The sequence below is a fragment of the Nelumbo nucifera genome, chromosome 6, assembly GCF_055504915.1.
Source record: "Nelumbo nucifera cultivar China Antique chromosome 6, China Antique-T2T, whole genome shotgun sequence".
Classification (NCBI taxonomy): domain Eukaryota; kingdom Viridiplantae; phylum Streptophyta; class Magnoliopsida; order Proteales; family Nelumbonaceae; genus Nelumbo; species Nelumbo nucifera.
In genome coordinates this window covers 16,931,214-16,949,926 of record NC_142654.1, presented here as the reverse complement: position 1 = coordinate 16,949,926, position 18,713 = coordinate 16,931,214, and the positions used below count along the sequence as shown (strand labels likewise).

Sequence of the window (18,713 nt, the reverse complement as noted above, 5' to 3'; positions counted from 1 at the left end):
TTTTTGACTTGTGATTCAATTTATTGATCTTCATGTGGACCACTTTCTATCAAAAGGCCTAGTTTTTTGGTGGCATGGTTAAGGGCACCCCATTTCAAAAGGCCTGCCAATGTGGGGTCTGGGGAGGGATAGATGTATGCAGCCTTACCTCTGCACATACAGAGAGACTGTTTCCAAGATTTGAACTCTGGTCACCCAGGTCGCAATGGAGCAACCCAACCATTGTGCCAAGGCCCTTTTTGTGGCATGGTTACTGGGTAATAATACATAAAAACATTTTTAAAGCTTTCCTGGTTTTGAAACACTCCAAGAAAATGCCCGCCATTTTTGTGCATAATGTTGTTTGGGTCAGGGTGAGAGACGATAGAGAATAATAGTCAATCCTTGCTGTGATAAACTATGTCTTGCAGTACTATGCACTGGAAAGCTTCTGATTAGGTTACAATATAGATCTAACAGGCTATCCTTATAGTGATCTTATGTAAGCATCCTGATGCCTGGGAAGAGATTGGAATTTTTGTCTGCTAAAATTCTCAGCAAAACAGAAAGGAGTCCAGCAATCAAAAAAAGAAAAAAAAAGAGAAAAAAAAGAGGAGCATACACTTCCACAACAGCTGATCCCTTTTCCATGGGTGCATGGCATCGATTCTTTATCTAGTTGATCCTATCCTTCTAGTCAGCTATTTAACACTAGCATCCTAACCAAGTGCTTCTGAATCTTAAGTGGAAAATAAAGGTGAATAAATGAGTTGATAAAATGATTGTCCTTTTAGCCTTGCAGATTAGACTAATGCAATTGAATTGGTATGGTTCATAAACATTTCCTGTTATTCTTGTAGAAAGGTGTTTGATAAGTGCAGTATCTTCCTTATTGAGTGGGAGTAATGAAATGCATCTATGTTTGGCGATAGTGCTATCTTCCATCTCTTGGCTGTTGCTGTAGAAAAAACATTTGCTGCTTTGCATACAATTGATCTGCCATTTATAATCTGGTGGTCTTGGCTGTTGCTGTAGAAAAAACATCTGCTGCTTTGCATACAATTGGCAACTCAAATGTTCTTTGCAGTTGCTGATGGCTAGTTATGCATTAATTTACTTTGAGCTTTTATGATTGATATTAATGTACTTTTAGCTTCATTTTTCAAACTTTTGGAAATGGTATGACCAAAACATTCATGTTCCTATTTCGTCATCATCTAGGACTTGATTTGTTTATACATTCTATTTATTTACAATTCTATTCATTAAAATTGATTGATATCTTTTAATATTTATCTAAATCTATTTATATTCTATTAATGAATAAAGGCCACCACCCAATGTTGGTCCTAGCTATTTGCCTATTTGTGGTATTGGGAGGGGTAGACTGGATGGGTTCCTAATTTATGGCATTTTTTTTGCAAGGTGGCTTCTCTCAGACTCGAACCTGCATTCTCATACTTACCAGCCTGAGATTTTACCAATTTTCTTTTAATGAAATAATGATATCTATTATTGTTAACATATATTTCATGAATGCTAATTCTTTTTTAGTTTGTATAGTATTTCTTGTATTTCTATTTTATTTAGATTCAATATAATTTTCTATTATTATGTAGTATATTATTCTATTTTTATTTTATTTGCCATTATCTTTTCTGTACTATATATTCTTTACCATATTCATATATAAAATTCTAACTCAAGCTCACCATACCTTTAATTCTTGAGCAGGTATGCAACAGCAAGTGCACGCTCTGATGGCCTTCTTCTGCTCTGTGGTGGGAGAGATGCAAACAGTGTGGTGAGCAAAACTAAATCCACTTGAATGATGTTTGATACTTACAGATGCCTGGGATAAATACATTTATGGACTTTTAACACTTAAGTTGTAGCCTGTTCATCTTTAATACTTGACTTGATTTAGAAGACATTTTTAAATAAGCATTTTGCCATGTCACATTGCACCAAATACAATTTTATAGACTACTTTTCGACACAAAATATGGAAAACCATTCTGGATGTGATATATATTCAGATATTGTGGTACTCATTGAAGTGACATATGCTTAAGCCATCCACCTTAAATTTGTGAATCATCTCAAGAGATTGGTCTGACGGTGGAGATTTTAGGAAGTAGTTGTAGTTTTGCTTCCTAACCCTTTTGATAAACTTTTTTCATGCCTTGTACAAATAAATGAATCAATATTGCATTTGAACTTCTCTTTGAGCAATGTTGCATGGACACAAACATGGGAGTTGGAATTTGACACGCGTTCAAGAGTCTGACTCGGCAGGATGCGAAAATGGACTCGTGGAACATCTATGGAAAAATATATACTATTAAAATAATTCATATTTTTTAACCCTAACATTATATACCTACAAAAATGTTGCCTTACTAAGTTTGACACATAAGATGGATTGATGTTGTAGACTAACTGTTTACACCATCCATTTAGGAGAATCTATGCAACACTATCTTTGAGTGAGTCTGTTGATAATTAAGTGGGCTATGTCTAGTTGGAGATAAAAATGGAAAGTAGGGAATATAGTTATTTGTTGATAGGGTTGATACTTGGCTGTGGTAGGGCTGGCTTGTGGCTTCTTGTTCTCTATTGTTCCATGGTAAAGGGATGTTCTCACTTTTCAGAAGGAAACAAATAAGGTAGGTCAGTCACAAAAGGATGTGACTCAATTTATAGAATTGACAACTTGAGATGTAAAGATAAAATGATTAAATGGATATACAAAAGCTCATTGCCTAGCAACCACATTGTGTTGTAACTTGTAACCATTAAATTATAACCTCCCATGAAAATTATCTGTTTTTAACCAGTAGTGTACAGCAGTGTGCATCATCATCATCATTGTCATCATTCAAGCCTTATCCCAACTATATGGGGTTGGCTACATGAATCCTGTTTCACCATTCTGTTCTGTTTAACGCCATATCCATTGTTAAATTATGGGCACTTAAATCATTTCTAACTACTTTGACCCATGTCCTTTTTGATCTACCCCTAGCCCTTCTAGCCCCTTCAACTTGCAACTTATTGCTGCTTCTTACGGGTGCTGTTGGTTGTCTTCTTTGCATGTGGCCAAACCATAGTAGTGTATAGCAGTGTGTGTATCACCCCTAATCCTAAACAGGTAACTGTTTACAATCTACCTTCCTTGGCTAGCTTTCTATATTTCAAAATTTTAACTGCTTACAAGTTCTTATCCTGGGGGACTAAGCGCTGATGCATCTGATTTCTGTTCCCCTTGTTTTGTCAAACCAAAAGCCATGGTATTGGCTGATATTGATGTCCATCCAAAGAGTGTTCTCAAATATGAGCCAGTATTTTGGTTTCCCTTAAAATATGTCGATATTTCCATGATCCTGCACAGTTGCTTATCCATCACACAACCACAATTTGTATCTTTGGCATTGGGAAAAGAGACAGGAAGTAGCCAGGTTTGTGCCCCTAAACAAAAGGGTGGCCTAGGGGTCAGGAAAATGAGAGTCTTTAATAAAGCTCTCCTGGGGAAGTGGATCTGGAGATTTGGCAAAGAGAGAGATAGCTGGTGGAGAAGCTTGATTGCAGCCAAATACAACACTGATAGGGGTGACTGGGTGACAACCACTTCTGTTACCTCATTGGGATGCTCTATTTGGAAGAAAATCATGGAGATATTCCCTCTGATAAGTAGGAGCCTTTTGGTGAAATTGGGAAATGGACAAAGGGTAAGTTTCTGGGAAGATATATGGCGCAGAAACTTGCCTTTAGCAGAGTTACTCCCTCAGATTTTTCAGATTTCAGTGAATCAAGAGGTCCTGGTGGCTAACTGCTGTGAGGTTCAAGACAATTTACAGATTTGGTGCCCTTCTTTCAGGAGACATTTTCAGGACTGGGAAATAGAATTGGTTTCTAATCTATTGGAGCTGTTGTCAAATCACAATCTGGATTTACTGGAGGAGGATACATGGAACTGGAGTTGGAGTAGTGATGGAGTTTTCTCTGTTAGTTCCTTTGCTAGAAAATTAGCAACTGGCCCTCAAGCTGAGTTTCCTGCAGAGAAAGTCTGGAACCAGGTAGTCCCTTCAAAGCTAAATGCTCTACTCTGGGCTGTGGCTTTAAACAAATCTCACCAAAAAAGAATCTGGTGAGGAGAGGAATCCAGCTCCAGAACCTGTATTGTGTGCTCTGTAATCAAGTGGAAGAGGAGAATAACCACCTTTTTCCTGCACTGCTCTGTGTCTTATGCAATCTGGAGCCATTTCTTGTCTCTTTGGCAGCTCCACTGGGTCATGCCAGCGATTGTGTGTGATCTTTTGTGGTGTTGGGAGCTTAAGGGACAGTCCAAGATCACAAAGAGTATATGGTCTTTCATCCCAGCTGCGGTATTAAGTACTATTTGGGCCGAAAGGAATAACAGAATTTTCCAAAACAAACGTAGTGAAGTGGATCAACTTTTTTCCTATACGTTTGGAAAGCTAATATCCTGGAATGCTGCTGTGAAAGGACTTCAACCAAGGACTTTAGGAGCCCAGCTGCTGGCTGGGGAGATCTAATTTTCTTTGTACTCTTGGTTTTGGGCTTTAGTGGAAAGGCCCTTTGTAATTTGTATGCTGTTTCTTCTTCAATAATAGTTACCTTACATTTTTTTCAAAAAAAAAAAAAAAATTGTATCTCCTTAAACCAGAATATTTCTGAAGTTTAGAGATTTTGACATCCTTATTCCTTGTAATACTGCTCAAATTTCTGTCCTTGTTGAATCACCATACCTAACTGGTCTAGAGTAAAGAGCTAACAGAATTTCTTTCCCAAATTTTGAATACTCCTTCAACTTTGGAGTGACTTAGAATTGCCATGCTGTGTCAATCAGAAATTTGATTGGTGTTTGTGAATCTGTTTTTTGAATTGACATTACTGTGGCTGTCTATGGGTTAGGGGTGACATTCTTGTCCTGGACTGGCCCAGCCTAAAAATTTCTGGGCCCGGGCCCAGGTTTTTGTGCACAGGTCTGGGCCTGGCTGGTTCCACACCAAGCTCACAAAATTCTGGGCTGGGCTTGGGCCCAGTACTTCAGGCCTGGCTGGGGCTCAGGCCAGCCTGCAATATAGTAAACATAATGTTTTATATTATATTATAGTAATATTATATTATGTATTAAGTATTATTTATAATAAATTATATATACTCAGTATTATATATATTTTATGCTCTATATATATGTATATGCAAATATATTTATTTTATATAAAATATAAAAATTTTAACATATACATATTCATGAATTGACTCATGTGCCTGACAACCTTTCTAGTTGTAACAGTAAGAGAGCACAAAACAGAATTAAGAGTGTCTAGAATGAATAGACTCCCACCCCAAAGAGTCTCTCTTATATTTATTTATTGATCAATATATGTACAATTACAAGAATGTCCTTACAAGGCTGAAGAGAAAGAAATAAAGAATAAAGAGATAAAGATACAACAGGGACTACAGCATACAGTACACAAAGTGTTATTAAGTCCTAAAATCTCCACGCTCCCCCTCAAATTGATTGAGGTGCAGACATAAGTATCAATTTGCCAACAAGAAAGATGTCTAGATCTAGTCATAGCCTTTGTGAAGATGTCAGCAATCTTCATGTTTGAGGCTACATGTGGAAGAGTGATAAAGCCAGCAAGAAACAGGTCTTGGATGAAGTGACAATCTACCTCAATGTGTTTAATCTTCTTGTGAAAAACAGGATTAGAAGCAAGTTTGATAGCACTTGATATATTTTTTGAAACGAGCCTGCGTTCTCATTCTACTTTAGTGCCATTTTGCATCATTTGTGGTCACCCCACTCTACTCATATTTGAAGGTCAGTGATTTCCTTCTTTTGGAGTCTCCACCCCACCCCATCTTCTTCCTGCTCCTTTATTCCTTGATCTGCAGCCTTCTCCTGCTTATTACATTCTTTAGTTTGTGATTGCCATTTACTCACTCTCCTTCCTTCAGGGAAACAGATGAACTGCTTTTTTTCCATTCCCAAAAAGTTCTGTTAAAACAACAAACCACCCTTTGTTGTTCTTTTTCCTTTCAGCAAGAAATCTTCTCTGCCCTTCATTTGCAGCTATTTCCAGTCTCCTGAGTGGACATTTGTATAGCGGCTTGCAAGTATCCTTGAAGCCATAATGCAAGCTATCCTGGCAACATCACCATTGCCTTCTTTGTTTCTCTGATTTTCAGTACTGCTCCTCCTCGTAGCCAGACTTCTTCAAGGATAAATGATTTAACCTCAAACTTGAACTGCTCCCTCCATTTTGTTGCAGGTCGAAAGTCTTCCAGCATCTGCTTACTCTCATTCACCATCTTCTCTCATTCCTGGCAAATCAGAACTTGATGATTGGCTTTATTCCATCTTCATTAGGTCTTTGAAGGTCCAGAAAGATTCCCATTCTTATTATTTTTACTTATAAAATTCTCTTCTTTGATTGTGCTGCTGATGAAAAAGAATCAGGATCATGTTGATAAAAAAGAAGAGGATCAAGTTATGGTTATGCTTTGTGAAGTAGGGCTAGAATAAACTGACACTAGTTGGAAAGAGAGAAACATAGAGAGAGGAAAAAGGGTAGAGAAAGAGAAAAGAGAGAGAAACCCCAAGGAATCACTGCAAGGGTCTTACAACCACTGTAAGGTTTGTAGGAGTCACCCCATAAAAAAAATCTTGCAAAAGAGCTCTCAAGAAATCTTCATTCATTCATTAGCTTATAAAGGAAGAGAATGCATCTATTATAGAGTGACTTGTGGTCCGGAATACCGTTCACCATAATTACAAAAATGCCACTCCTTATCTTGTTCATCAAGAAACACAATAACTTTCTACCTACTAATGCAAATAAACTGAACATTGAAAGAGAAGCCCTACTAAACTACAGGAACAAGATACTATAGCCCAGGTCCACATGAGAATGGTCAAAATGATGAAAATACACCTATCCAAAAATACAGAAATACATAAAATTTCAGAAAATTCCAAGTTTGGTTCTTTAGCTCCTGCATTACTTCGGAAAAGTTTTTTTTTCTTTTTGGCAGGACCTAGGTGGCTTCCGTGTTGTCTTTATGTAGTTTTTTAACTTCATTCTGGTTTTGGTTAATTGGATTTTCTTTATAATTGTATTGTACATTGTTTGGCAATAATAGTGAAGGTACATATCCTTGTTTGGAATAATTGACTCAGAAATTTAATTTTCTTTTCTGACAGAGTTTGGTTATGGTCATTGTCAAAGACATTTGTCTAGTCTTAATACTGCCTTTGACTAGGCTGCCTTGTAGTTGACTTCTAATATTTTGGAAAGACTAAACATGCATAATTCATATATAGGATATAGTAGCCAAAAGCCTCTACTGTAATTTAAGGTACGAGTAAATAGAAGGGTTGGAGAGATTGGAGAGACAGCTTTTGGTAGGAAATTGTTATGGTGACATAATGTAGTAGTCCAATGTAGCTGCTTTTCTGCTTTTCATGAAAACTGTTAACATGAAGTTTAGGTTATCAAAGCTTCAACTAGTTAACTGACATTCATATTGACTTCATAATTTTTTAAAATAGTTCTATATATACTTATTTTTGTGCATTCAGTCTAGTTGCTTTAAGCATTTGTGGTGGTACCTGATTAGTTGATGGTATAATAAAAGAAGAAAAGTTTTTTTTAATAAGTTTTCTTCTAATAATTGGTGTTTTGTCATGAAGTTGCCATAAACATTGAATAATCAAGGTTGCAAATTTTGTTTGAAATACAAAAGCTGTAGCTCCCTATCCAATCCCATCTAGCCTTATCTATATTTGCTTTGCTAAGCAAAGATTGTAAACTAATTTATGTGTTTGTGTGTCTACATATATGAGATTGTGTCGATATATTATATTTTAAAACGTATCCTTGATTGAGCAGTCAGTTCCTGGCCACCTACTTGTCATTGCATCAGTTAGGGAGGACAAAATGAATTGCCTTTACCACATTAGTAACACTATTTGAAGTAGTTTTTTAATTCTTTCATGGGGCTTTTATTGGCACTCTTTCCATCCGATTCTTTATATTATGAAAGTGTACTAGGTAATGTTTATGGGTTATGAATATAATGCCTTAGATTAGCTTATCATAGATTTATCTTATTACATTACACAATGTCTTAAACCTTAATTGCCAATTGAAGTGACATTCTGATTTTTTCCTCTTTTACTGGTTTTATGAGCATATTTCTTTATGATTACAACAAATTATTGAACCTTTATCTTTCCTCTCTTTTAACTTTATGTTTATTGTTCTTGTAGCCATTAGCTCAAGCATATGGTCTTGCCAAACACAGGGATGGTCGTTGGGAATGGGCCATAGCACCGGGTGTCTCACCATCACCTAGATATCAACATGCAGCAGTGAGTTTCAGTTTCCTTTCCCCTTTTTGCAACAGAGCATTCTTGCTTTTTTATTTCTCTTTCTTTTTTATACTGTTTCTCTTTGTTTCATTTATCTCTGTTTTCACCTCCATCCCACTTTTTTCTAGGTTTTTGTTAATGCGCGGCTTCATGTATCTGGAGGGGCACTTGGTGGTGGCCGCATGGTAGAAGACTCATCAAGTGTAGCAGGTATTTTCTTTTCTTCACAGATTTCAATCTTTAGGATCCTAGGATAGAGAAGTACTAATATTCTGGAGTTACATTTTTCTTATTGTCTCTCCTGGTCCTTTCTTTCCTGTTTAATGTAGTCAGCCTGCAATATCTGTTTAATTTCATAGAAGTTTCCCGATTTCTAATGTTGGTTTAAAATTCTTACCAATAAAGAGAAAAAACAAACTCTTGCCTTCACTTTTAGCCAGTCATAGTACCAAATTCTTCATATTGGTAATTATAGTCTATACAAGATGTTCCAATGGGTTTTTTCTAATGGTTGGACTTTTCTGCTTAGAAATACTTGTGCCTTTGAAGAGGGCTTGTTAATGTAGGTTGGATTATGTGGATCAGTCTACTGTTATTACAAGACCTTTAAAGCATATTTGATAATTGTTAAACACTTTTTAAAATCAATCTCATTTAGTCATGCTTCTATTTTTTGGGCAAATGGGGATTTTCTTGGTTCTGTTTTCGCTACTCTAGGAACTGGCTTCTACTTATGATCCTTCTATTTTACCTCAACCATGTAATTCTGAAAAGTTTGTTTTTTTTTTTTTTCCTTGTGATGAACAACAATGCATTTTATTTGAAGAATGAAAGAATTGAGTGTAAAGATACAAATAAACCCTCTGACTAGGTGGCCTAGCCACCTAATCCCATCTTTTTAGTCATACAAAGCCTTCCATATCATTACATGATTCAAAAAACATCTGTTCTCTGATTACAGCCTGTCTGCCAAAGCATCCACCATATTATTGGCAGATCTCCCGTACTCAGACATTCTGAAATTCTATCCCTCCTCAACTCCTGAATTTATTTCATCATATTTAGATGATGCCAAGGAATTTGTTTTCTGTTTCTCAAGGCTCACTATTGTAGTTTGTATCTCCTACAATCTGGTTAGAGAGACTTAATGATCTTGCTAATCTTAGTCCTTGCACTACTGCTGTTAGTTCTGCTGTAGTTGAATCCCCATAGCCAATTGGACCTGAATACATGGCTCTGCCTGCACCATTGTTTGTCTCAAAATACCCCCATAACTGGAAGGACTTGGGTTGCCCATGCTGCTGCCATCTTACCTTAATTTGATGTTCTTCAGGTGGTCTCTGTTAGAAGTTATTTGTTCTGTTATATATATTAGTGGCAGGTTAAAAATGCCTTTTTTCTCTTTATTACTTAATCAGGGGTAGTTTTGTAATTGCATCTCTTATTATATGATTAATAAAAAAAGGCGGAAGTTGGTGAATCAACTAATGTTCAATCTCCTTTTCTCTCGTCCCTAGTTTCTTATTTCTTCTTCCCTTTATCTGTTCTCTTATCTTCTTCTCTGATCAGATCTGCTACTGGGACTTCTTTTATTTTCTGGTATTTTGAGGTCTGTTTTGCACAGATTAAGCCTCCAATGCATTATGGTGTGCTGTCTGCTACTAGATGAATTGGCTATCAATAAACAATAACTTGTGATATCCTTCATAGAGAACATAAAAAAAGGGTGGCCTAGTGCATGAGGCTCCCGCCAATGCGGGGTCTGGGGAGGGACAGATCTATGCAGCCTTACAAACACATACAGCAAGGATTTTCCAAGATTTGAACCCAGGTCACCCAGGTTGCAATGGAGCAACCCAACCTTTAAGCCAAGGCCCACCCTCTCTAACATTCTTAAAGTCGATCCAATTAACTGTCTTGATGGTTATGCTGTTAATAATCACAACTCTCTTTCATTTCCTCTCCCTAATATTCTATCGTTTCCTTTGTCCCATGCTGTCCATAGGCTTCTTTCTCTTCTCTTTCTTGGTTGGAAAAAAGATGGTGAGAACAGACTCATTCCCAAATACTAGCAAGGGCAGGAGGTTAGAAAATGGTAGGTAGACTCACCATTACCCAAGGAAGGAGCACATATGTGCAGGGAAAGAGCCCAATTTGTTTTTTTTTCTTTTTTTTTTTCCTTTTCTGAATCTACTCAGAGGAATTGGTTCTCCCATGAAACACCTCCCAGAAGAAAGCCTTTATTTTAGGTGGGATTGGGTTACTCCAAATGGAAAAGTCTATGAAGAACCTGGAGAGGACACAAGTAGCTTGAACTAGGAATCCCAAGTGAATGTACCAGAGGGGTTTTGACTCCAAATTTAACAGTTTTCAAGGTTGGGAACAGTGTACAGTGTACACAGCTTCCAGTATTTTGAGAAGCTCAGATAAAGAAAGGTACCCAATGTTGGTCCCAACTATCTGGGATCTTGGGAGGGATAGATTGAATACGGTCCTAACCTTTTGGCATTTTTGGCACAAAGTGGCCGCTTTCAGACTGGAGAAACTCACATACTTGAGGAAATTCAAATTCCCTCACACCCCTTCTAAAACCAAAATCCTATGGCACCCTAGTCTGAGACCATGAAATCAGATGGGAGACAGGTTTGTTTTCTTGTGGGATAATAAAGAATACAGACTTGGAAAATTTTCCTTGAAAGTATCCTCCCTCCACAACGAACTTGGGAATGCAGTTTGAAAAAGTTTAGGTTCTAATTGATATTGTTGATTAATCCTTTCTCATTCTTAGCATATGAACTGATTAGACAATCATATGAAATGAATGGAAAATTTTGAAGTCTCTGAATCTAAATTGAGAATGCATGTGATTGAGGTAAGATGGATGAATGGATGCAAATTTGTGATGTAATTTAAATGAATTATATTGATACATAAGAGACTGGAGATGTTGAGGTGGGTAAGGGGCACGGTGCGTTTTTTCTGGGGAGGAGAGGAGTTTGCTAGAAAAGCCTTTGAGGAATTTGAAAAAAGAATGAGGAAAGAGAGGGCAAGGAATATCTTAGCAGGAGAAGGTGGAGAAAGCTGGAATGAGGATGATTTAGGGTAGGAGGAAGTGTTTGAAGGGGAGGATTAGGGTATGATTGTTAGGGGGTCTCTGGAATTTTGTCAGCTAAAGGTTTCTTTGTTTTCTTGGGCATGATGGTGTCTTAAATGATGCTCTGGTCATGGTGGTAGTGGGTGTTATTTGTGTCTACTTTTTAGGTTCTTGTTTTGGGGTTGACACTTCACTTTACCCATTGAAGCCTCACTTCCATATTCTGTGTCAGCCATCTAAATCTTCTTTTTTCATTAATATAACTCCAGAAACCATTTTTCTCTTGTTGCAGTCAATTAATCACCAGCTTGGAGTCACCCTCAAGGCATCGACTACTAGCTTTCTAATATTTAGCTCCTTTTCCCTTTGCACTCCTTCCAAAACAGCCATAATCTCTGCTATGAGTGAATCACCTGTACCTATTGGCCCTGAGAATAACGCAACAACTTTTCCTTCTTCATTTCTGAATACACCTCCAGTCCCTGAAGGACTCAGATTACCCTTGCTACTTCCATCAAAATTCAGCTTAATGAGACCTTCCACTATTGGGTACCAAAGAGGCCTGGTTTCTGCCTTAAATGGAGTTGAAATCAGCCTCTTCCTTCCAATTCCCAAGCAATGATCTATAGATATACCTTCAAACAGCTCCAAAGATTTTATCCACTACAGCACTGATGGAAATGACTTCATGGATAGAAAAATTTTGAAGTCTTAGTCTCCAGTCCTGACTTGATAAGGCATGGGAGTGGGACCAAGCTGTGGTGGATGAGTTTTGTAAACTTTATGTGAGAGGTCCATTGCCATGGTAAACAGGGTTGTGAAGCAATGTGCAATGAGTACTTTGTATGAGCAGTCCTAGCTCATGAAGATTGTCTAACTTAGGAATTAGGAGGGGTGGACAGCATGTAAACCTAACTTTAGGCAGTTTTTGCACAAAATGACCGCTCTCAGACTTGAACCTATGTTCCAACTCTTGTCAGCCTGCAGGCACCAAGTAATAGCCCATTTCAGTGATGATTTGTTTTCTCTTTTTTTTGATAAATAACAAAAAATTTTAATAGTAGGTATTAATAGAGAAAGATACAAGAGGAGGGTTAAAAACTCTTAGCCCTCCCAATAAGTACAGTTCAGTTTACAATAATGCCCAGAAAAAATTGACTCTTCCCACCCCTTGTTTGGCCAATGAATCTGCCAAGGGATTGGCACTCCTCTTAGTCCATTGAAACTTGACTTCCATGTTTTGAGTGAGCTGTCTAACTTTCTTTTTCTCATTTAGAAATTTCCACAAACTAAAATCGTCCTTCATCAGCCAATTGATAGCCAACTTAGAATCACCTTCCACCATCAGTTTTCTGATATTTAACTCTTGGGCTCTTTTTAACCCTTCCATAACAGCCAATATTTTAGCTCTAAGAGAGTCCCCCCATCCAATAGAACCAGAATACAATGCAATAATTCGACCTTCTCCATCCCTGAAGACTCTCCCTCCCTATACCCGACGGGCCTGGATTTGTTTTCTCTTTTTAAAATGGGATTTAGATTCTGGGAAGCATGATTATCTCTTTTTGGGAAGATTGATGTAAGCTGTCATGGTGGAAGATTATATTTCTTTAGGAAACTGTGGTCTAGTCTTGAAAAGCCCAGCCAGGAATATAAGCCACATTGTTGACTGGTTGTTTTTTATTAGGAGTTGGGATTTGAAGAGCAGGGGTTTAAATGTTCATTTTTTTTTTATCAATGGATATTTGGTCATGCATGCACTTTCCTCTGAGATTGACTGGCATATTTTTTTTCTTTTCTTTTACTTTTTCCTCCTTTTTGTTCTGAGGGGAATGAAGGGTGGTGGGCAGCCCTAGAGTACCAGGAAAAGGTAGCCCTACCACAACGAGGGTCTCTTCTGTACATGTACGGGGAATTGGGAAAGTACATTTATATCAGCATGTTAGGACGAGAAAACAAAGCTTCCACTCTTGTCACTCCCCTTCTGGATAATCTGTCAAAAAACTGAACTAGGGGATCTCAGAGCCCTTTTGCTTGAGGGTTCACTCTGGAAGATAGACCTCTCTAATTTGATAACATTATAACATCATATGGCCCTATGGCATACTTTCTTACCAGCAGCAGCAATTTGGGAGTCTCGTAAGATTATGTCCATTCATGAATCCGGATTTAGTCTTCACAACCCTCCCAGCCAGGCATTGGGAACATCTCCCCATGAATGGAAATGTACAAGTACAGAGATGTTCCCAATGCACGGTTGCAAGTGTTGTGAGTACGGTGTGAGGACCAACTCTATGTGACCTTACTCTCCATTCCTCGAGACTGCATTCTGTTCCTTGTATTCCTTGCTTGGGTAGCCATGTTGTTGAATGTATTATGTTGTCAAATAGTTAATGGATCAAAACATCTCTGTTACATTGCATACAAAATATAATGAATTTTATCACATCTTCTATGCTACTTAACTTTTTATAATTGATTAATCTCTACACAGTTTTTTTTTTTTTTTTGATGAATAATCTCTACACAGTTTGTTAATCAGGAAAAAAATCTACACAGAATGTTACAACCTTTCTTTTATTTTAGCCTTTTACATTTGATCATACTTTAAACAATCAACTTACAGATACTGGCTTTCATTGTGTAGTGTTGGATACTGCAGCAGGAGTCTGGTGTGACACAAAATCTGTTGTTACAAGTCCTAGGACAGGTAGATATAGTGCTGATGCAGCTGGTGGAGATGCTGCAGTTGAATTGACGAGGCGTTGTAGGCATGCAGCTGCTGCTGTTGGTGACTTGATTTTTATTTACGGAGGTCTACGTGGTGGTAAGACTTGAAAATAGTATGATATTGGTTTGATTGTTTGTACTTTGTGGAAATATCCAAAATGAGACAGTGGATTACTCCATTGCAACCTGGGTGACCAGGGTTCAATTCTTGGAAACAACCTCTGTGTATCTGCAGAGGTAAGGATGCTAACATCTGTCCCTCCCCAGACCCCACATTGGTGGGAGCCTCGTGCACTGGGCTTCCCTTTAGACTGGATTGATTTCTGGCTTCAATTGTCATTAGTCTATTAATCTTGATTCTGGTTGTGGTTGTAAGCAGTGTTTTAAAAGGTGTACCTCAGGTGCTTAGGTGGACAAGTGAGACACATGGCACCTGAATCCAAGTGCAGCCCCTTTCAGTTGTGCACATGGTGTGCCTAGTGCCTCAGTCCATTTGCCGCTTTCATTAGTTACCCTTGAATATGCCTATTTCCTATTTGCCCCTTGTTTAGCAAGTGAATTAGCGAATCAGTTTGCTGATCTATATAACCACAAAATTGAGATAATCCCCTCATTTTTTGCTTGATTTCTCTCATTTTATGTCTGTACTGCCATGTTTTTTGAGTTTTATCTTGCAGCCAGCCAATTACCATCTGTGAATTTCCTTCAATGACTATATGCCTCATATTCAGCCTTGTTACCATCCTCAATCCATACAAGATTATTTGCAGCTCGTCTATCATAGAGTCCCCCACACTAACAGGTACATAGAATAGTATAGTACATTTTCATGGCTATCTATAATGATGCCATCAGTGCCCAAGATGCCTGGATTACCCAAAATCTGATCCAAAGCCCTAGGGGAGGGGATCCACTCTCTTGCTATGATAGTCCTTGTAGTAGAAGAATCAGCCACCACCTGCCATCCTCCAAGGATATCATCCTTTGAGAAGGGTGCAACAATCTCCAAGGTTTTTACCCAATTCACCACTCTATAATTGCTTCCTTATCTTCTTCTCTTTAAAGATTCTTGCATTTCTTTCTTCCAAATGGTCTAAAGGATGGACACCCTCGTAAATCTGTACAAATCTCTCCCTTTTGGTTGGGTTAAAAAATGAAACTGAAAATATGCTGCTCACATCACCATGTGGGGGCCACCTACAACCACAGAGAGCTATGAACTAGTCACAAATACTAAGAGCTTAGGAGATTAGTAGATGGAAAGCAACTTCCCCAATTGCATCACATAAAAAGCATTTGTGAGTAGAAAGGCACCAATTAGGCCTTTTTTTTGTTGTAACAAATTTGCCTTGGGGTTGATCATCTTACAATGTGAAAACTGGTTTTCACATCATCTATACTTATAAATTCTTTTATGGAATTTATATATTTTATGGAATTGAGTGTTTTTTGTTGGCACCTTGTTTGCACAGATTGAGATACTTGTCTATATTTTTGTTTTCTTTTGTATCCTGGAGTGCTCTATTGATGACCAACTGATGTAGGTCACCCATGAAGGGTGCGTGGGTTATTTGTATTTTTTGTGATATGTAGTATTTTCTTGTCTTCTATCTTTAACTAATGTTCTTATTACTAGTAAAAAAAATACAATTTAGAGTTATCAATAAAAAGGAAAATGGTGAAACACTATTATCTAAAACAGCATTTTGTTTCTCTCATATACTCCCTTTATTTGGTCAAGGGATATAAAATGCTATTTCATCTCTTCACAAACAATGCTTTTTATTTCTTGGCAAGCAAAATAGTCTTCATGTTGCAACCTGATAGTCATAGGATGAAAATATCTTTCTAGAAGAATCTTTGAAAGCTTGTAACCAGCTTCTGAAGTCTTTGATGGCTTTCTTTATATCGGAATATGGACTTGGGCATTGCTTGCATGTGTGTACATGTCTTTATGTGGGGGTTGAATTAAGACTAATTAATGAGTGACAATACTGACAAATTGATGGCGTTGTTGCATATTTACTGAAACTTGGATTCTACTATAGGGGTATTGCTAGACGATCTGCTTGTTGCTGAAGATCTGGCTGCTGCTGAGACAACAAGTGCAGCTTCACATGCTGCAGCAGCAGCTGCTGCGGCCAATGTACAAGCAGGGAGAGTAACTGGAAGGTATTCATTTGTTGATGATAGAACAAGACAAGCCATTCCTGAAACAGTTCCTGATGGTGCAGTTGTATTGGGTACTCCTGTTGCTCCTCCTGTAAATGGGGATATGTATACAGATATAAGCACGGAAAATGCTATGCTTCAGGGACCAAGGTAAGGCACTATATACACAAAAGTATAAATAGATAGCACTTGATGCAAACTGTGAAATTTTACCATTTGGCCTTAGGATCTTAATGTAGATAATTCTTCAGGAGACTGAGCAAAGGTGTTGAGTACTTGGTTGAGGCCTCAGCAGCAGAAGCTGAAGCTATTAGTGCTGCATTAGCTGCTGCCAAAGCACGTCAAGTTAATGGAGAAGTTGAGCAAATGCCAGACACGGATCAGGAGGCAGAAGAGACACCGAGTGGAAAACAGATATCTACACTGATTAAAATGCCTGATGCTGCTTTATCAAATAATATACCTGTTCCTGGAGTTCGACTACATCATAGAGCTGTCCGTATTACAACTCCATTTGTCTTGACTATTCATTGTTCTGCTCTATAGTCTCTGGCATGAAAATGCTCTCTTTTTGGCTGTCTTTCATTTTGACTATTTCCTTTAATTGCAGGTGGTTGTAGCTGCTGAGACTGGAGGTGCTTTAGGTGGTATGGTCAGGCAACTTTCAATTGATCAGTTTGAGAATGAAGGCAGGCGAGTTAGTTATGGCACTCCCGAGAATGCAACTGCAGCTAGAAAATTATTAGATAGGCAGATGTCTATCAATAGTGTGCCTAAGAAGGTAAGTTAATGTTGTAAATATAATTGAGTGTTTTATCTGGCTGTCTGGAACAATGATCTTAGATTAGATGCATCCGTGATGCATGCTTTGAGCCTTCGATGTGCTCCTCTAGATGGGGTATCCTCAAAGTTCTCCAAGGTGCACCAATGAGGTGATCAAATTGTGGATGGCGTATGTTTCATTGGTTGAAGGGGGGTGTATGAAGCAAATACTTCTGAGTGAAGTGTACATATTGATATGCTTCCACACTGGAAAGTAGAGATGCGATGCAACTTGGGTGGGTTAGGGGTCAGTGCAGGCCCAACCCCAAGATTTTACACCTCAGGCTTGGGGCTGGCTAACCTGAGGTCAAGCCTGAGTCTACCAATCTGGATCCAACCCAAGCTTAACCCAATACAACTTGGGCTGGGCTTGGGCTTGGTCATGCCTGGATGAGTTGGTGAGGTTTGAAATAATTTTTGAATTTGCATATCCACCTTAAGTGTAGAATGGAATGAAAATATGCACAAATTCCATTAATAGCATATATACATATTTTATACATATACATTATATAAATTGCATAATGTGTATATGTACATGTTTGTGCATGGGTGTTTCTTTTGGCCAATCATATACATATTGTAAGTAACTAAATAAACTGTAGGGTTTACATGATAGCATGAAATGTAAGGCACATACATACATACATACATACATACATACATGCATTATATATATATATACATAGGCGTTATATCCAGTGATTTAAAAGATGAGGAATTATAATTAAACTTACAAATCAAACTTTTGTGCATGAATTGAGGATTTAGGACACTAGCATGGATTTGTTTGACCTTGCCTCAAGGGGTTCAGTATAAAGTGGCCCCTAGAATTAGGGTAATGTGATTGGGAAAGAGAGAAAGAGATCAAAAGTTCCATTTGCTTGAATTGTTGAGTGCATGAATATGTTTTATATGTTATATTTAATTTTTTTTTTTATATTTTCACTTTGAATGTGTTATATGTTACGTTTATATTTTAAATTTGAGTTAATAGGCTTTTTAAAACATTTAGTTTAAAATATATGTATTTTTTAAATACTATTTTTAAAAGTTTTTTATTTTATTTTTCTTGCATTTTTTTTTTTTTTAGATTTTGTCTTTGTTCAGAAAGGCGCATGCCTTGCCTTATGCCTAAGGCGCAGAAAGCTCCTTGCACTTTTAAACCATTGGTTATAGACTTATATCGTACAATGTTAGGCAGGCTTGAGTAAGGTTGGGCCGGGCTTGGGCTACCCAAGGCCTTAACCCAAGTTTATGTCAGGCCAGAGTTTTCTGTCCAGGTCCATCCCACAGCCCGAAAACTCAAGCCCAACATGTGCAAAAGCTCGGGTTGGGCCCACCCAAGTTGCTACCATTCTAGGGTGGGATGGAGATGCTAAGTTAGGTTAAATCATAGAGTCCAAAGGAAGTATTTTAATTGTTTGGTGAAATGATATGACAAGATAATGTTACCATTTATTTATTTTGTAAAAAATATGTGTGCTTGTGGGCTCTACACTC

At 37.8% G+C, this 18,713-nt stretch overlaps 1 protein-coding gene across 1 annotated transcript in view; it reads left to right on the top strand.

Annotated features, from left to right (window-relative positions):
- The window catches only part of LOC104590555 (serine/threonine-protein phosphatase BSL3-like), a 38,718-nt gene that overhangs the window by 9,201 nt on the left and 10,804 nt on the right, over positions 1 to 18,713 (top strand). The window contains exons 7-13 of the mRNA XM_010249272.3: positions 1,714 to 1,783; positions 8,291 to 8,392; positions 8,521 to 8,602; positions 14,134 to 14,313; positions 16,265 to 16,538; positions 16,640 to 16,883; positions 16,999 to 17,169. Coding sequence (XP_010247574.1) covers positions 1,714 to 1,783; positions 8,291 to 8,392; positions 8,521 to 8,602; positions 14,134 to 14,313; positions 16,265 to 16,538; positions 16,640 to 16,883; positions 16,999 to 17,169 — 1,123 coding nt within the window. The remainder of the gene's footprint in view (positions 1 to 1,713; positions 1,784 to 8,290; positions 8,393 to 8,520; positions 8,603 to 14,133; positions 14,314 to 16,264; positions 16,539 to 16,639; positions 16,884 to 16,998; positions 17,170 to 18,713) is intronic.